A 17,001-nucleotide genomic window follows, 5' to 3' on the forward strand; every position below is an offset into this window, starting at 1 on the left:
CGTGTCTTGTGAGAGCTCTTGAACCAAGTCAGAGCCGGAGTCCGAGCTGGCTGGTTGGGAACAGCGGCCGCCGCGGGTGACTCAGGGAGGCGGGGTGAGGGTGCCGGAGCCTCGGCTGCGAGGAGCAGAGGGAGAGAGGTGAGAGGGGCCTGCCCCGCGGCCCTGCCGCCCGCCTGTGCGCCGCGGGCCGGGCGGGGGCGAGGGGCACCCGGGGATGGGCGTCCGGGAAGCGGGGTGTCGGGGCGGGGCAAATGCGGAGCCTGGGGGGACTCGGCCGGCTGGGACGGGCTCTCGGCGTCGGGGCCTTTTCCTTCCTGGGAGAGAGGGGACGATCACTTTTAAAAAGACCCACTTAAGCCGCCGGGATTCCTCCCCATTACTCTCATTGCGTGGAGGTTTAAGGTTTTAGAAAAGCGAAACTTGGGAGAAGGAGGGTCAAGCGGCGCTCGGGCCCGTGTTTGCTTGTGGGGGAGGGATGGGGGGGCGGAGAGGGTGCGGCTGGGCGCTGGGGTGAGGGGGGGTCCTCCGCTCCGCCGCCGTCCGGGGTCTGGCCCTCCGATTGTGGGTTAGGACCCCCCTGCCGCCCCGCCCGGCTCTCCCCGGGCCCCCTGCCACCTGCCGCCCCCATTGCATGTTGTTTTTGTGCTTTTTGCAGGGAGGAGCCCTTCCTGCAGGCGTGGACACCATGGTGCTCACGCTCGCAGAAAGTTGGCCGGTGCTGGTGGGGAAGCGATTCCTCAGCCTGTCCGCAGCCGACGGCGGCCACGACGGCTGGGACGTGGGGCGCGTGGCCGAGTGGCCCTGGCTCTCCGGGACCATCCGCGCCGTCTCCCACACGGATGTCAGCAAGAAGGACCTGAAGGTGAGCCCGGGCCCCGGCAGCCGGACGTTTCGTAGCTCCTGCACCCCTCCCCGTCTCGAGAACGGCCATCAGCACCCCCCTGCCCTTTTGTGGAAAGCGGCGATCGGAAGAAAGTTGGCATCGGAGGGTGCAGAAAAACGAGACCTTAGAAGTTTGAGACGGCTGTGTGGAGCCGAGGTCTGCTTCGCCTGCAGTTGCTGGTGTCTGAACGCGGGCTTCAGGGTTGTCCAGACTTGTTTCGGCGTTGCCAGCGCTGGGCCCCATTAGGGCCGTGCGAGTATTTCTCCGGAGGGGGAGTGTTGTTGTTAGTGTGAAGTTGGCTTAGAGAGTGACATTTGGAATCAAGAATTTAGAAGCTAGTGTTTGGAGGTGCTTTCGGTGTTTTGTTTTTTGCTTATTTGTTCCTCTTAATTTCTTCACCCAACTCCTTAAACTTTTAGTCCTGTTAGAAATGAGAAGTGTGCGTGTGAGTGCGGGTAGGGTGTGTGTGTGTGTGTGTGTGTGTGTGTGTGTGTGTGTATGTATGTATGTATGTATGTATAGGAGGAGCTTGGTTCTATTATGCATATGAGGGTATCTGTCCATTTATGGTGAATCCGGGGCGGGGCGTGTTCCTGGTGGTGCTGATTAGCCTGCAGGTGGGTGTGGGAGAGACCATATATGGAGGGGTGGGTTGGGCTAGCTGCACCTGATGTGTGGTGTGTTGGAGGGATGGGTTAGAAATATTCCACCTTGGTGTTTCCGGGGAGGGAGATAAGTTGACAACCAGTGCAGCCAAGGACTCCCAAGTGATGATGATGTGAAGGAAGAAGCACTGTCAGAACAGAAGGTATTTTAAAACTTGGGTGATGGGTGTTTCAGTATCGTAGTTATCTCTGCTGGTTCTTGAAACTGCTCAAACAAGGGAAGCGAGTTTTAGCGTTGACAGTTGACTATGTTTTGGTTTTTGGAACCGTTCTTTTGAATACTCTCAAGGTGACCATGCATGCCCAAACCTGAGTTACTCTGCAAAGGGTTGTGGGAAAAGGGCATGTGGTTATGTATTTTTAAATTTTATGTAGTGAGACTTGTCTCTTATTGAAAAAGGGGAGTGACCAGTGAGCATTTAACCACGTGCCAGGAATCATGCTGAGCACTCAATAGCCATGATTTTATTAGCCCTTACAACAGTTCTTCGGAGGTAGGTACTGGGGCTGGGGGAGATTAAGTATCTTGCCTAAGGTCACACACCTAGGAGTTGACAGCCTGTGTTCTAAATCAGGAAGTTTTGCCTTCTGAGCTCACCCTCTTAATTATCATACTCCTAATTTTCTCCTCTGTTTCACTCCTAGCAAACCAGGTTTTGATGTTACAGAAATAATGTAATGAGGTGCAGAGATTGGCTTTAAGCTAATAGTATTTCTCCTTAAAAGGGGCTTTGTGAACTAGATTTCAGTCATAGTTGTGGTTTATTTCACCTGCCGAACAAAACTTTGTCATGTGCATTTGTTTACCTGTGATTTGAATGGACACAGATTTTATTTAAACTTTATAGTTTTTAGTTCTTTCTAGAGATGATGAGAGACTAGGTGTTTGGGTGTCTGAGTACCTGTTGGGTTGGGAAGGCAATCTAGAAGGGTCCTTTATGAGTATACTTTTAAATCTCCACATCTCCCTACCCTCCAACCTTTGAGGTGGTTGGTGGTAATATCTTCATTCTCAGAACGAGGAAATAGAATTAGGAAAAGAAGTCTTGTTTGGACTTTCACATGAGTTACTAAGTGATGGAGGGAGGAGGATTTGAATCTAGGTTATGCTGTGTGTGTTTTCTGCTGAACTAAGGTGCCTAACCTGGAGACAGCAGGGAATTTTAATTCAAACAGCTTTGACTTATATAGGATTTTTGCTTTACCTGCAAACCTTACTACTGAGTCTCATGTAAGATACAAATCTAGTTGATGTCTTTATGCTAATAATGACTTACTGCTACCTTTCTTAGTTGATAGGAGATGAGATAATTGGTTTAAGTTTAGAGCCAAGTTTAAAAACATAGAATTTTAAAAGTTTAATAGAATGGAATTGTACTTGGCGAGATGTAGGCAGGAATTAAACTAAGTCACTGACCATCCTTACTTATACCTGGGTTTAGGGATATTTCATTTTGGGGGCTGGGATGGGACTGGGGCCTGAAATGAATATGAATGAATGAATGAATGAATGAATGAATGAAATTCAAGTACTGTCCCAACTTTTTAGTATTAGTAGAAGTACAGGTCTGTCTATGATTTCCTTAGTTAGGGTGGTATTATTGTGGTCAAGGCTTAGTAACATTGTTTTACCTTGAGAGAGACTTTGTAACAAAGTCACTTACTCAAATACAATGTAACTACCGTGTTTCCCCGAAAATAAGACATCCTCCAAAAATAAGACCTACTTACAGGTTTCCTTCTGAGTGAAATATAAGACACCCCCCTGCCCCGAAAATAAGGCCCCCCTAGGCTAAACATGAGAGATTTGGTCCACTGATTCTGAAAGAAATGGAGTCACAAGAAATTCACCAGAAAATTCAGGAATTGGATTGTTATGATGATGTTCCAGAAGATGATGACATGATTGTCATTGAATAAATGAGTAAATTCTTGATACTGTAGGATTCACAGTTTGTCTGGTTTGTGTTGATAACTACCGTAGTATTGTACCGTATACAGGTAATAAATTTACTTTATTTTCATTTAACAATAAATGTGTACCGTGTTCTTCATGGAAAAATAAGACATCCCCTGAAAATAAGACCTAGCGCATCTTTGTGAGCAAAAATTAATATAAGACACTGTCTTATTTTCGGGGAAACAGGGTAGTTCATTACAAATAAGTTCAGGTGAAGATGCAATAATGTTAAATGCTTATTATATGGCAAATACTACTTTATTTAACCCTCGCAAGTATTCTAGATGGTAAAACCACGTTATTTTAGTGTTAGAATTTGATTCTTAAAGAAGTTACAGTAAATAACTTGCCCAAGTTTGTCTCCAGATCTTATATATTAGATTTTAATATTCAGATTAGAGTGAAGTTAGAACACTTTATTTTACTGGCCTTTATATCCTTAACACCTAGAACACTGCTTGGCATGTAGTGTTTGTCAAAATGTTTGAATGAACCAAAACCAGTTTGGCTCAGTGGATAGAGCGTCAGCCTGTGGACTGAAAGGTCCCAGGTTCAATTCCAGTCAAGGGCATGTACCTTGGTTGCGGGCACATCCCTAGTAGAGGGTGTGCAAGAGGCAGCTGATTGATGATTCTTTCTCATCAAGGTTTCTAATTCTCTATCCCTCTCTCTTCCTCTCTGTAAAAAATCAATAAAATATATTTTAAAAAATATTTGAATGAGCAAATGAAGAAATTCTAAAGTTATAATCTCTACATGGAAAAGCAGTTTAGAGAAATAATCTAACAATGAAGCAGTGACCTTGTCTTTATCTGGAATAGCAATATTGGAAATGAAAGGTTGAGGATTATAATTAATAGACCTCTTTTTTGGCCCGTGGAATCAGACAGCATAAATAACATTTTTGTAGATACACCAAGGGAACGTGGAGGAAATAATACAAATTGGAACAAGAACTAGTTAGTTACATCTGTCAGTTGTAGGAGCTTGATCCAGACACTTTAGTTTCCCCTGGATTTGAATTCTTAGTGGTATGTCATTTCATATTAATTTATGCAGAAGAGGTGTTTTGGAGGCGGGGTGGTGTACATATAACTCAATCCTCAGACACAAATAAAAGACATACTTGATTTTAATAGGAAACTTTAAAAAGAATGTTGAAGAAAGCTCACAGTCTGTTGGGTTCATTTTATATATATATATATAAAAATACACACATTTATACACATACACACACACTTAACTTCTCTTTATAGTTGAAAGCATTACAGATATCTTTACCACTCCCACTGAACCCTCTGTAACCACATTCCCCCACACAAATATATATTTTTTAATCATCTTTTTTCCAAACCAGAGTTAATGTGAATTTTTGACCAATGCAACTAATACTTCCAAAATAATAAACTAAATTATTTTTAAGGAACTAAACTTAATTTTCAAATCATTCAAAAATTAGGATGTAAAGAGAGACCTTGTCTAAATTTTGGTTGAGGGTTAATGGTAAACTCTATAGATAGTGATCTAACAAGAATTGTGATATTCCTTAAAATTTGAATCCCTTTAAGATCTTCTTTACTTTTTTTTCTGTATATATGTTAGAAAATCATATTGAAGATCCTCTCTCCTCTATTCCTAACTGAAGGCATTAAGATAAATTAAGATTTGAATTACCAGAGGGGTCTTCAAAATACCTCGTCTCATTGCCCTATACTTTATGTAAATTGTCTTTAAAATCTACCGAGCAATGCAGTGAGGGGTAGGTGTTAGTACTTTAATTTTTAAACTAGCAAAACATGATTCAGAGAGCTTTGATTTAAGCAAGGTTTGTTCATTTAAATCATATAAGCATTTATTCCAATATTGCCAGCAGTATGGGAGAACAGCAGGTCATACACAAAAATCTGCTGTAAGCAAGGGTTCTTAACCTGGGGTGTAGGTTAATTGGTTTCCTTTACATTCTATTTTATGCTCGTAAATTCATTCTAAGAAAAATTCAACATAGCTGGGATTCAAACCAAAGCTCCATGTTTCTGAAATTTGTACCACTGTGCTGAGAAAACTGTCATCCAAAGCTAGCTTGGGTTTGAAATTGATGTGATATGGGTCAGAAAAGGAGATATCAGAAGACCTGGATTCTGGCTGGGGAAATAGAAATAAAGGAAGTTGGGCAGTCTTTGACTACCTCTGTGAAAGGATCATTTGGTTGGTTATAGTGATGGATGGAATACATAGAACCAAAGAGAGAGTCCATGGAGCCTTGTCACATAATAAATACTCACATGTTTGCACATACCCTCTAATAACTACAAAGTTAAAAGCCATATGAAGAAGATATGCAGCTTCTTGGGGGAAGTTGCTTGGCAAGTTAGGGATGTACATTTTGTTGTTGGGGGTTGGGTAAGGTTTTCAATTTCATTGATAACCGTAAAACTGGAGAAAGTTTGGGATCAGGACTAACAATATGTCAGTTAGGAACTTCCTCCCTTCTAAATGGGTGAGAGAAACAGAAGGTAAGAGCATAATTCAGAGAGAAATTTATTCAACAAGTCTTTGAATAGTGACTTGGGACTGATCGTAAGTAAAAGCTGACACAGACTTTGGCCTATTAGAATTTATAACATGTCAATCAGGTAACCACAAATAAATAATTCAAAATGTGGGTAAATGCTGGGAAGGAAAAGTACAATGTTTTGAGTACAGTTAGCAAGGAAGCCTCTTTTGGACTTCTTTGAGAAAAGGATTTTTAAATTTGGTTCTGACAGATAAATAGAAGTTATCTAAACTTTTTTTAAGTTAAAAAGGGAGATATTCCTATGAAATTAAGAACAGTGCTATAGAATTATTAATTAATTACTTGAAATAAAAAATGAAAGGCTGTTTTAGTAAGAGGAAGAATTTTAAGTCAAATAAAAAAGGAAGTGATTATTACAACAAATATTGAAGATATCTATTGTATATAAATTAAAATACGAAAAAAATCTCCCCAACCCATTTAAAAAAGTTTAGATTAAGGGATAGCATGTTAATAAATAAGCTAGGTGTTTTTGATTTATTTATATCAAATTAAAGATTTGTGAATGTTTCTTTTTCTGGGTGAGAGACCCAGTTTTGGAGTGAGGTTTTTTTGTGTTTTTTTTGTCTTAAAATATTTATACAAATTGTAAGGGGTTTTAGCTTTAGGATAAAACATATTTTGCAGGTCTGAGGCAGAAATTTTCACAATTACTTGGAAAATGGTATTTCCATTGTAGTTTAACTTTCATATAAGAAGCTAGAGGTAGTTCTGGGAAACTCTGGGGTCATTTATCAATTATTTGTTTGTCTAGTTAGCAAAGTAGTCTTAGATGCTAGAGTAAATTTCCCAGCTTATTCAATTGAGAGAGATTTCTGAGGCTGTGCCATCTATTAGGCCTTGTGCTAAACCCCACTGATACCAGGGGAATTCAAAAGCAAGTGGTGGATTGTGGTCATGGGGAGTCATCTTAAGCTCACAATGTCTATATAGAGTTATAGTGCCAAGCAATTAGTACTTCTTTTAAATTTATCTTTAATTCTCTAAGCTCTGGTGTCTAATTAACATATGTAAGAACCTTCTATGCGGGGGTTCTGTACTTTGTGGACTTCTGAGAGGTAACTTTGGGGGCAGAGCCTGGCCCTCAGAGCCCTTGATTTCTGCTTCCCAAAGTGGTTTGGGAGCCAGAGCTTGATCCATGTCTGGATAGTTTATTGTGTGAAGAGAAGATCAGGAAAGGGGAACAGTATATTCAGATATTTGAGTAGAATAAAAAGGGTATAATTCAACTTGAGCATTTTTTCCTGTTTATTTTTGTTAATCAAATCCACTTTTCCCCCATTCTACCTAGGTGTGTGTGGAGTTTGATGGGGAATCTTGGAGAAAGAGAAGATGGATAGAAGTCTATGGCCTTCTGAGGAGAGCATTTTTAGTAGAGCATAACTTGGTTTTGGCGGATCGAAAGTGTCCTGAAATTTCTGAACGAGTTGTACAGTGGCCCGCGATTGTGAGTAAAAACTTGAGCTTATTGAACTCAATGAAAAAAGGCATTTCATCTATTATGAGTGAAACAAGAAAACTATATATGTGATACCTATATTCAGCCCTCTGGAAAAATAGTACCACAAACATGTCAATGTAGATGAGTCATAAGAGCACCCTGGATCTTCTGTTAGTCCTGCTAGGAGCTCTGGGCCCTTAACTTTCTTGGGCCTTACTTTCTTCACTGGAAAACTAGGGATAGAAGAAATGTGGGGAATGAGGTCGGGGACCAGTAGACATACACAGACATACAGATGTTTGATTTGACCCTCACAGTGTTTTAAGAAAATTTAAGTTAGCTGTCTACTTCTAAGAATGTGGAATGGATGGTTTACCACTTGTCCTGTGAACCAGGAGGTCACTGGTTCAATTCTTGGCCAGGGCACATGCCAGGTTGTGGGCTCGATCCCCAGTATGGAGTATGCAGGAGGCAGCCAATTGATGTTTCTCATGGATGTTTCTATTTCTCTGTCTCCCTTTCTCTCTCTAAAAATCAGTAAAAACATTTAAAAAAAAAGAAAAGAAAAGAATATGGAGTATTTACTTAAAAATCTAGATTTCCAGTTTCTTTTGGGGGAAAAAACTGTAAGATATGGCAAAACTGTAGCCTTGTGGCAGTTCTTTATCACAACAGTAGGCTAGAACTGAATAATGGCTATTGCCTGGCTCCTGGAAGGGTTTCCAGTCTTTATCTCATGCCTCTAAGTTTCCCCCTGAGTCATAACATTCTTTGGCTCTAAAGATACAGACAGGATATGATTGTGCCATTTCCACATCATTAAGTTAGAGGAAAAGAGTTACCACAAATGGAGAGGCCATTGGAGGTTTTATGAGACATGAGCTGGGTGTGAGGTGGAAGGGGCAGATTTGGGTAGTTGGAAAGACTCTGAGGATGACTGAAAGGCTGACTGGATTGTGAAGGGCCTTGTGTGCTGTGCTGTCAAATTGAAGGTTTGCCCATGAGTCAGAACAGCTTTTAGAGATTTTTGAGAAATGCAGGATTTTGGTTAAAGTTGTATTTTGCTCTTTTGCTTTTTTAATTTTTTTTTTCCTCCTGACTATTAAGAATTTGCTAAAAATATGGTCCTGTCTCTCTAGGAAAATATATGTACACATAATGTTTTTCATAAAATTTGGGGAAGCCATGTGTCTCTGGGCCCAGACTTGTATGTTAATAACTCCCAAATGTGTATGTGGTTTAAATTATTGATTGGATAAAAATTGTGAGCTCTTATGGCTGCATAAATAGTTGTTAACGAGATACTTGCAGTGAATAAAAAACTTAATGGCTTTCTCTCTTCCTGCATGTGTGCGATATTACCAGTCCTCATTTTCAGAATTATGCTGACAGTAGTTATGATGCCAAAATAATTTTCTCTTGTTTTGTTTTAGGTATACAAATCTCTGTTGGACAAAGCTGGTTTGGGATCCATAACTTCTATTCGATTTCTAGGAGATCAACAGAGAGTATTTCTTTCTAAAGACCTTTTGAAGCCTATACAGGTATAACACAGAAACAATGTTAAATGCTAAAAACCGAATTTGTAAAACTGTCTTTTAACATGAGAAGTAAAATACTGACGTTGATTGCTCTAATTCAGGTATCTTCTTTGTTGTTAATTCTAACCGAGGATATTTTTTCCATTGATTTTTTTTTTTTTTTTTTTTTTTTTTTTTTTTTTTTTTTTTAGAGAGTGTGGAAGGAAGGGGGACAGAGAGAAAGAGAGAGAAACATTGATGTGAGAGAGATACATTGATTGGTTGCCTTCTGTACATGCCTCAACTGGGGCTGGGAATCAAGCCTGAAACTGAGGTACATGCCCTTGACTGGGAATCAAATCTGAGAGAGACCCTTTGGTCTGTCAGTTGACACTCTTAACTACACAGCCAAACTGGCCAAGGCTAATTCAGATACCTCAACAGAGAAAAGAACCCATCCCCTCAACAGATAATTGTTAGGCATTATCCCTCAGTGATAGTCATTGGGTTGGTGCCGACTATATGAAATTGGAAGGACAAAGGTACTACAATTAATGGTGTGTGTGTGTGTAAACACCTAAGTGATAGGACAATAATTTTTAAAAGATTGACTACCATTCTATGTGTACATATATCTATATACACAGATATATTAGCCCTCATTAGTTATGGATTATATATTTGTAACCCCAAAATCAATGCTGTGGTGCTTTCACAGACATGTCCAGAGTGGCAAAAAATTTTGTCTGACACATGTTCTCAGCTGAGGTCAAATAAGGTGGCATTCTGCTTTCTTGTATTGTAAAAAAGTCTATCTCCACAGATCATTACCTTGGGAATAATGGTTTTATAATAACACTCATCTTTTAGATGTCACTTATAAAGCTTGATAATCCTCTTTGCTTCTATTCAGTGTCCTGTAGAAAATTCACTCCGTTTATTTTGCTTAAAGGCAACCTGGGGTAAATGGGCATTGCCATTGCTGCCTTGAATTGGAAAACCCAGAACACTGGCTTTTTCCTCTACTCAAGTCTCACTTTTACTTCCACATCTTAGAAGTGAGTGAAAACAAGGTTCACTCGCTTATTTTATAATGTCTAAGTAAGAGGAATGGGGAGATGCTTTTACTTAACTTCAGGTGCCATTTGCCTTTGTATATTAGATAAGACATCTTGATGTTCTTCCTGCCTTAAAAGGAAGAATGGCTTGCTTGTAAGGACTGAGGAACAGATAGGAGGGGCTGTAGATATATCTTGCTTTATGTAGAGATATTACTTATCAGCATTTTCTTTCTCCTGGGCAGTTCTGTTTTATATCTTGCAGGTGTTCATTTTTCAGTTAAATAGAACTCATAATTTTGTCTATTGAGATTGAAAAAGAAAAATCTCAATAGTAAGTTTATTTGTTCTCAGTTAGATGTACTGTGGCCATCAGTGTGAATGCTGTTTTGTATAACATTAATTGATGTGTTCTTGACTTTTATTGATGTGTTATGAGACTGTGATGTGTTCTTGACTTTTATTGATGACAACAGTTGTCAAAGTTCGGTGCTTCAGAGCATTCCCTTGTATATATGGTCACACCAGGCTTCTACTGTGAAACTCTAGGTTGGGGGATGTGAGAACTGTAGTACAATGCTTGTCTAAGTAATGCACAGAGAACCTAAAAATCATTTAGTCTATGTAAAGGTTTGTATTGAAACTTAAGGTCTGCCTTTTGGATTGAATTTGGCTCAGTTATCTATGATTAAGAAAAAAGTGTCCAGGTCAACTCTCTGGCACTTCTGACGAGCCTAAAACTCTCCTAAGCAGAGTAGAATTATTTTAACTTACTTAAGAGCCTTTTGTGGCTTTCCCCATTATTGTGCTGTTTTGTCTCATAGTAGTAGGAACACACTTAGATTTTTTGAAATTGCAGTAGTAGCACGAAGGGAAAAAACCTTCACAGATTATACATTCTGGTAATTAATGTTGAGCTCTTCTGAAGACTCTAGGTTAAGTCTAATGTTACTTGAATTTTCCCAGAATGGCCTCTAAAAGACTAGTTATCTTTTCTAATGGGAGAAATTGATAACTTATTTTTGGCCATTTCACAGTGGCAGAAAAGCATGACAACCTGACACTGGAAGGGCTTCTGTGCAATATAGTTTGGGTTGGCAGTTTATTCCTATCGACAGTTTCTGTATATATTTATCATAACTGAGTGTATGCACAAAGCCAGAAGACTGGAATAGTGCCCAAAATGGAACCACTGCCAAGAATTTAGTGTTTCAAAACTGGCTCACTGAAGATTTAGACTGTTCATTCAAATTTTGTCATCATCACCCTCCACCCTTTTACTGTTGAAGAATGCATTTGGAATTCTAGTTAGATTAAATGATTCTGTGTGAAATGATTTGTTTAAAAATAAAAACAGCAATGTCAGTGAGCTAACAGTATGGATCTCTGTTTCTATGTCTTTTGCCTTGGTGTTTTGGACATGGATTCACATGTTCATTTATTTGCTTATTATATTTCCCATAACCAAAGTTATGTCTTATTTATTATGCTTTGAGCCACTCTTAGTGTTTGTCTTGCTCTTATCTTTGGGTGACTTCTCTTCAGTCTGCCTTAGACCTGTGCTCATTTGGTTTTCTGCTATGACCTGTCCGGTTCATTGGTGCCATCAAATGGCTAATTGACAATACTTGAACCTCTCTGATTAAACTGATTGAAATATCCACTGGCATTTCAACAACTCTTCTTGTTAAAATGTAATGATCTTCCCATTTCTCAGGATGTAAACCGTCTTCGACTTTCCCTTATGGATAACCATGATGTCAGTAAAGAATTTCAAGCTTTGATTGTGAAACATTTGGATGAAAGCCATCTTTTACAAGGTATGTGGATAGTTCATGAGTTGATCAATGATTAACTTCTAAGAAAAGCTATGTTTTATCCCTTTTCACTCCTTTCATTGCAGTTTCTAATTTTTTTAGAAATTCCTTTGCTGCTTTCTCCCATGCAACTAGATGATTGAAGGATTTTGTATTCTACAATATATACTAAAGCCTCTGAAATTTGGACCATTCAGGGATTATGTGAAAACTATAAAAGTAAAATAGATATCTTAAAAGTTCAGCTATGTTTAGACATGGTATTTGATATTAAATTAAATTGAGGAAACATTAATTTGGTAATCCTGAGCTTCCCATTTACTGTTACTGAGTTTCTTGGTCAGTTTTACAATCAAAGTCTTTTTTAAATATACATTTTTTAATTGATTCAGAGAGGTAGGAAGAGGGAGAGAGAAAAACATCAGTGATGAGGGTGAATCATTGATAGGCTGCCTCCTGCACGCCCCACACTGGGGATCAAGCCTGCTACCCAGGCATGTGACTTGATCAGAAATCAAACCGTGACCTCCTGGTTCATAAGTCAACACACAACTAGTGAGCTATGCTGATCAGGCACAATCAAAGTCTTTTATTTATTATTATTTTTTTAATCAGACTTAGCAGTTCTGTTGGGTTCCTGAATTTTTCGATCCTCACTATTTCTAGGAAAATTAGTTAGATTTCAATGAGTTTTTTGATACTCTTTGACCTGATACAAATGCTAAAGTAAATATATTGCCACTCTAAAATAAATCAATAGAAGAATGGAGCTTTAAAAAGTTTTAAATTTTCTTCTAGTTTTACGGAAATGTCTTGTTTATGAAATACCTGTTAATCTTTACTTTTATCTACTACATTTTAAAAAGATTTCGGAAAAGATTATTCTGGATGATGGTGCTGTTGAAAGATAATTTAAATTGCTCTAAAATTTTTATTTCTTTTAAGGTGACAAAAACTTAGTTGGTTCTGAAGTAAAAATTTATAGCTTGGACCCATCAACTCAGTGGTTTTCCGCAACCATTATAAATGGAAATCCCACATCCAAAACTCTTCAAGTCAACTGTGAGGAGGTAAAGATGATGACAATGGCATGTAATATGACAGGGGAAGGTAATTATTAAAAGGAATTATGTCTTAAAGGAGTTAAACACCTTCATTATGTTAAAATATTAGAATAGAAAGGGAAATATCACAATTGTCTTAAAATAAATTATTTGTAAGAAGCTCCTATTATGTTAAAAGAGCTAATTTCTGGTATGTTCCAGAGCATTTTCTAATTTTTCAATATCCTTTTTTAAATTATTTTTAAGATTCCAGCACTGAAAATTGTCGATCCATCACTGATTCATGTTGAAGTTGTACATGATAACTTTATGACATGTGGTAAGATACGTTGTTTATTTAAAATCTTTTTTTTTTCATCCAGTCTTTCCCCTTTATCCTCATGTTAAGGGAAATAGGGAATCCAACTTAATTATTTTTAAATATTTTAGGTAATTCTACAAGAACTGGAGCTGTGAAACGCAAGTCTTCTGAGAATAGCGGAAATATAGTTTCCAAACAAGCAAAATCTTGCTCTGAGGTAACTTGATTTGTTTTTTCACTTGCCTGGAGTGTGAATGGCCAGTGCATGGCCAGCTTACTTAGTGGTTGTAAAGCTGTCTTCTTTCTCTGCTATTCTTTGCTATTTCGGAATTTGGCCATAATTTCTACCCTCAAGCAGATGAAGATAATATAAGTTTCTGGTTCAAATTTTTTTTGTTTGATTTCTGAAAATTCTCAATAGATTTGAAAATTTCATAATATGGAAGTGTTTATGAAGGTAAATTGAGTTGTTGTGTATGAAATTGGGAAGAACTCCTGGAATGAGAAGAGGGCAAGAACCTTAGATTTCTGAGTAGATTTGGTACTGAAATAGGACTCCTACCTCCTTAATAATACTAAGGGTTTATTAATCATTTATAATTGGATACTCATTTTTTTAAGGAAGTAGTTGGTTTGTCATTATAATTTCTGCCCCCAAAAGTATAGGCTTCTATAAAGGTCATTGTGAGTTCAAGTATTGGATTTAATTCTGTTCTGAAATAGTTAGGACATATTCCTATGTTACACAAATACTTAAGAATCTGAGCGTCAGGGATGATTGGCTTTCCTGAATCTCAAACCTTTATATAGGCAACAAGAACTTTGATACTTGACTAACAACTTTGTAAATCAAAATATCTTCCTTCCATGTGTGTAGGCCTGATCAGGTTATTCAGGAAAGATTGAAGAGGTAATTATGGAAATTAGTATTACTACCATTCATTTTTGCCTTATAGTTTACAAGAGTGAATTAATATACAGCAGTCTAGTCCGTCCGTCCCCCCCCTCCTTTCTATGATAGAGATACATCCTAAGACACACTCCCCCCTCCGACGAGTTATATCAAACCATACATATACAATGTTTTTCTTCTGCAGATACTTATGATAAAATTTATGGCTGGTCTTGGGCATAGTCAAATTGTTAGGGTCACTATAGTGTAACGAACACAAACACTGAAATATAGTGGCAGTAGATCTGATAACCTACCTCAGTCCTAAGTGATTAGCATTTGGGTAGCATGTACAGAGTAGATACACTGGACAGTGGGCTCTTCACATCCCTGGGTAGGATGGAGAAAGATTTTATTATACTTTCAAACTGCACAATTAAAAATTTATGAATATATTCTGGAATTTTCCATATAATATTTTTGGATCATGGTTGATAGCAGATAAGTGAAACCATGGAAGGTGAAACAGCAGATAAAGAGGAACTATTATAGTAAGGATGTCAAGGAAGTTATTATTGCCTTTTAGAGTTAAGCTCACAGAGGATATTGTCAAGTAATCCACAGCATTGGAAGCTGAAAGAGAAAGGTTTTGACATTGGATAAATTGTTAGTGATCTTGGATAGAGGTAATACAGGCCAGTTTGAAGAAGTTGATTGGGTGTTGCCTGTCACATAATGTATCATTGTAAATGTTGGCCTCATGAAGAGGAGAGTCACATGATGTTGTGGTGAGGAAAGGACGAAGGAATAGCAAATGGCATTCTAATGGATCCTGGAAGAAGCAACCTGGGATATAGGTAGGACTGGGGTCAGTGGGGACCTCCTATAGGGGAAGGTACCAGTTCTTCAAAGTGTCAAGTTTATCGGTCTTATGACAGGTAGATGAGCAAGTCAATTTATAACCTTCAAGGAGTTACTTGTGGAATGTGGTAATTTATATATATAAAAACCTAATATGCAAAGTATCCCCTTCTGAGTTCGACCAGGAGACCTGGAGTTCTGTCACTCACTATGATGTGCACTGACACCAGGGGTCCGCTCAGAGTGAAGGAAGGCTGGCAGTAGGAAGGCCCCAACAGGCCCTGATACCAGCCAGGCCAAGGGGACCCTACCTGTGTATGAATTTCCTCCAGAGAGTGTGTGTGTGTGTGTGTGTGTGTGTGTGTGTGTGTGTGTGTGGTCTCTACCAGATTCATATTTTTAAGGCAGGGAGTAGGCCTTTTATTTATTTATTTATTTATTTATTTATCAGCATACTGTTCACCTCAGTAGGTTTGTATGCTATTAAATTAATTATTGGGCACCATAGAAGCTTTGTTTGGTTTGGTTTGGCTTGGTCTGGTTTGGGGTGTGTGTGTGTGTGTGTGTGTGTGTGTGTGAGAGAGAGAGAGAGAGAGAGAGAGAGAGAGAGAGAATGTTAATCCTCACCCGAGGATATTTTCCATTGATTTTTTTTTTTTTTTTTTTTTTTGGTAGAGGGGGAGGAGGGAGGAAGAAAACAAGCCCCCAAAGATGTTTATGACAGTAACCTTTCTGTGACACTGACTTGTTTTAGACCTCAAATGCTAAAGAGGCTATTGGTGAAGTCTCTTTGCTGATCATCACATAGGCTGGTTGGGAATCAGGGTTTGCTCGCTGCCTTGGGTGGCTGAATCTCTATAGGAATCTCTGGTCCTTTGATGTTTGCTGACTCCAGAAGTTCTGAGAGACTTCAGTCATTTATTGGAGGGAGACTACGGTAGTTTCTTTTGTTGTGTCAGTACCATCCCACTGCCAGTCTTGAAGAAGAGAAACCAGGTCCATCAGAAGGATGCCTCAATTTGCTTGAAGCATTTTTTTAGATGTAGAACCTGCCACTATCAGCTGTTCTTCAGAAGTCTTTCATTCCCTTCTTTCTTTCTGTAGCTTCTTTTTAGATAGAAGTTCCTTGTAGCCTCAGATAAAGAGAGTTCAAGGTTCTGTGTTATTAAAGAATTTGCCAAGTTCTTACTGAAGGTTCACTGAAGCCCAGGGTGATTCCAAATCATATGCATTTATCTCTTAGAGTCTTTTCCACTGATTTTTAAAGAGAGGGAAAGACAGAGAGAAATATTGATATGAGAGAAACACATAGATTGGTTGCCTCCTGAAAGCGTCCAACCAGGGTTGGGCCAGGGAGGAGCCTGCAACCAAGGTGTGCACCCTTGTCTGAAATCGAATGCAGGACCCTTTGGTCCTCAGGCCAACACTCTTATCAGCTAAGATCAACCAGCTGGCACTGTTTTGTTTTAAAGCCTGCACTTTGGCTGAGGGTTAAGTCCTTCCTTAACCTATTTGTTTCTGAACTTCTTCATCTAAAATAAAAGACAGAATTTGATGTTTTAAAAAATATGTTTCAATGTTGAGCTCATGTTAGCCATTTCATTCTAAAGGAAGTTGGAGGTGGTAGAAATTTACCTGGGTATTGGCATTCTTAGAAATTTCTTAAAAAGTATAACAGTTATTCTCTTTTACTGCACTTATTTGTCAAAATAAAGATCACATTTTAAAAAAGTATTCTCATTAAAAATTTTTTTGTTAACTTAAAAAAGCATAATAAGAAAAAGAAACATCATATAATCATATTTCTTAGACATCTCACTATTTACATTTTGGGATACCTGTCTTCCTCCTCTCTTCCCTCCGCCCCCTCGTCTATTCATGGTTGTTACCCTCTTTTTTAAAATTAAAAAATCATACCCTGTTTAGCCTCCTTGATTCCTTTACATTTTATTGTGAATGTCAGT

At 38.7% G+C, this 17,001-nt stretch overlaps 1 protein-coding gene across 10 annotated transcripts in view; it reads left to right on the forward strand.

Annotated features, from left to right (window-relative positions):
• The window catches only part of KDM3A (lysine demethylase 3A), a 50,089-nt gene continuing 33,088 nt past the window's right edge, over positions 1–17,001 (forward strand). For 4 of the 10 annotated variants that reach the window (XM_036435934.2, XM_036435935.2, XM_036435938.2 and 1 more), the window contains exons 1-8: positions 6–138; positions 656–862; positions 7,375–7,530; positions 8,958–9,068; positions 11,820–11,922; positions 12,865–12,989; positions 13,230–13,302; positions 13,413–13,501. In XM_036435934.2, coding sequence (XP_036291827.1) covers positions 686–862; positions 7,375–7,530; positions 8,958–9,068; positions 11,820–11,922; positions 12,865–12,989; positions 13,230–13,302; positions 13,413–13,501 — 834 coding nt within the window. In that variant the 5' untranslated portion in view covers positions 6–138; positions 656–685. Of the gene's footprint in view, positions 139–655; positions 863–7,374; positions 7,531–8,957; positions 9,069–11,819; positions 11,923–12,864; positions 13,030–13,229; positions 13,303–13,412; positions 13,502–17,001 lie in introns of those variants that run through there. The other 6 variants (XM_036435931.2, XM_036435936.2, XM_036435941.2 and 3 more) reach the window with 4 other exon arrangements.

Source organism: Pipistrellus kuhlii, unplaced genomic scaffold (genome assembly GCF_014108245.1).
Source record: "Pipistrellus kuhlii isolate mPipKuh1 unplaced genomic scaffold, mPipKuh1.p scaffold_m20_p_13, whole genome shotgun sequence".
Taxonomy (NCBI): domain Eukaryota; kingdom Metazoa; phylum Chordata; class Mammalia; order Chiroptera; family Vespertilionidae; genus Pipistrellus; species Pipistrellus kuhlii.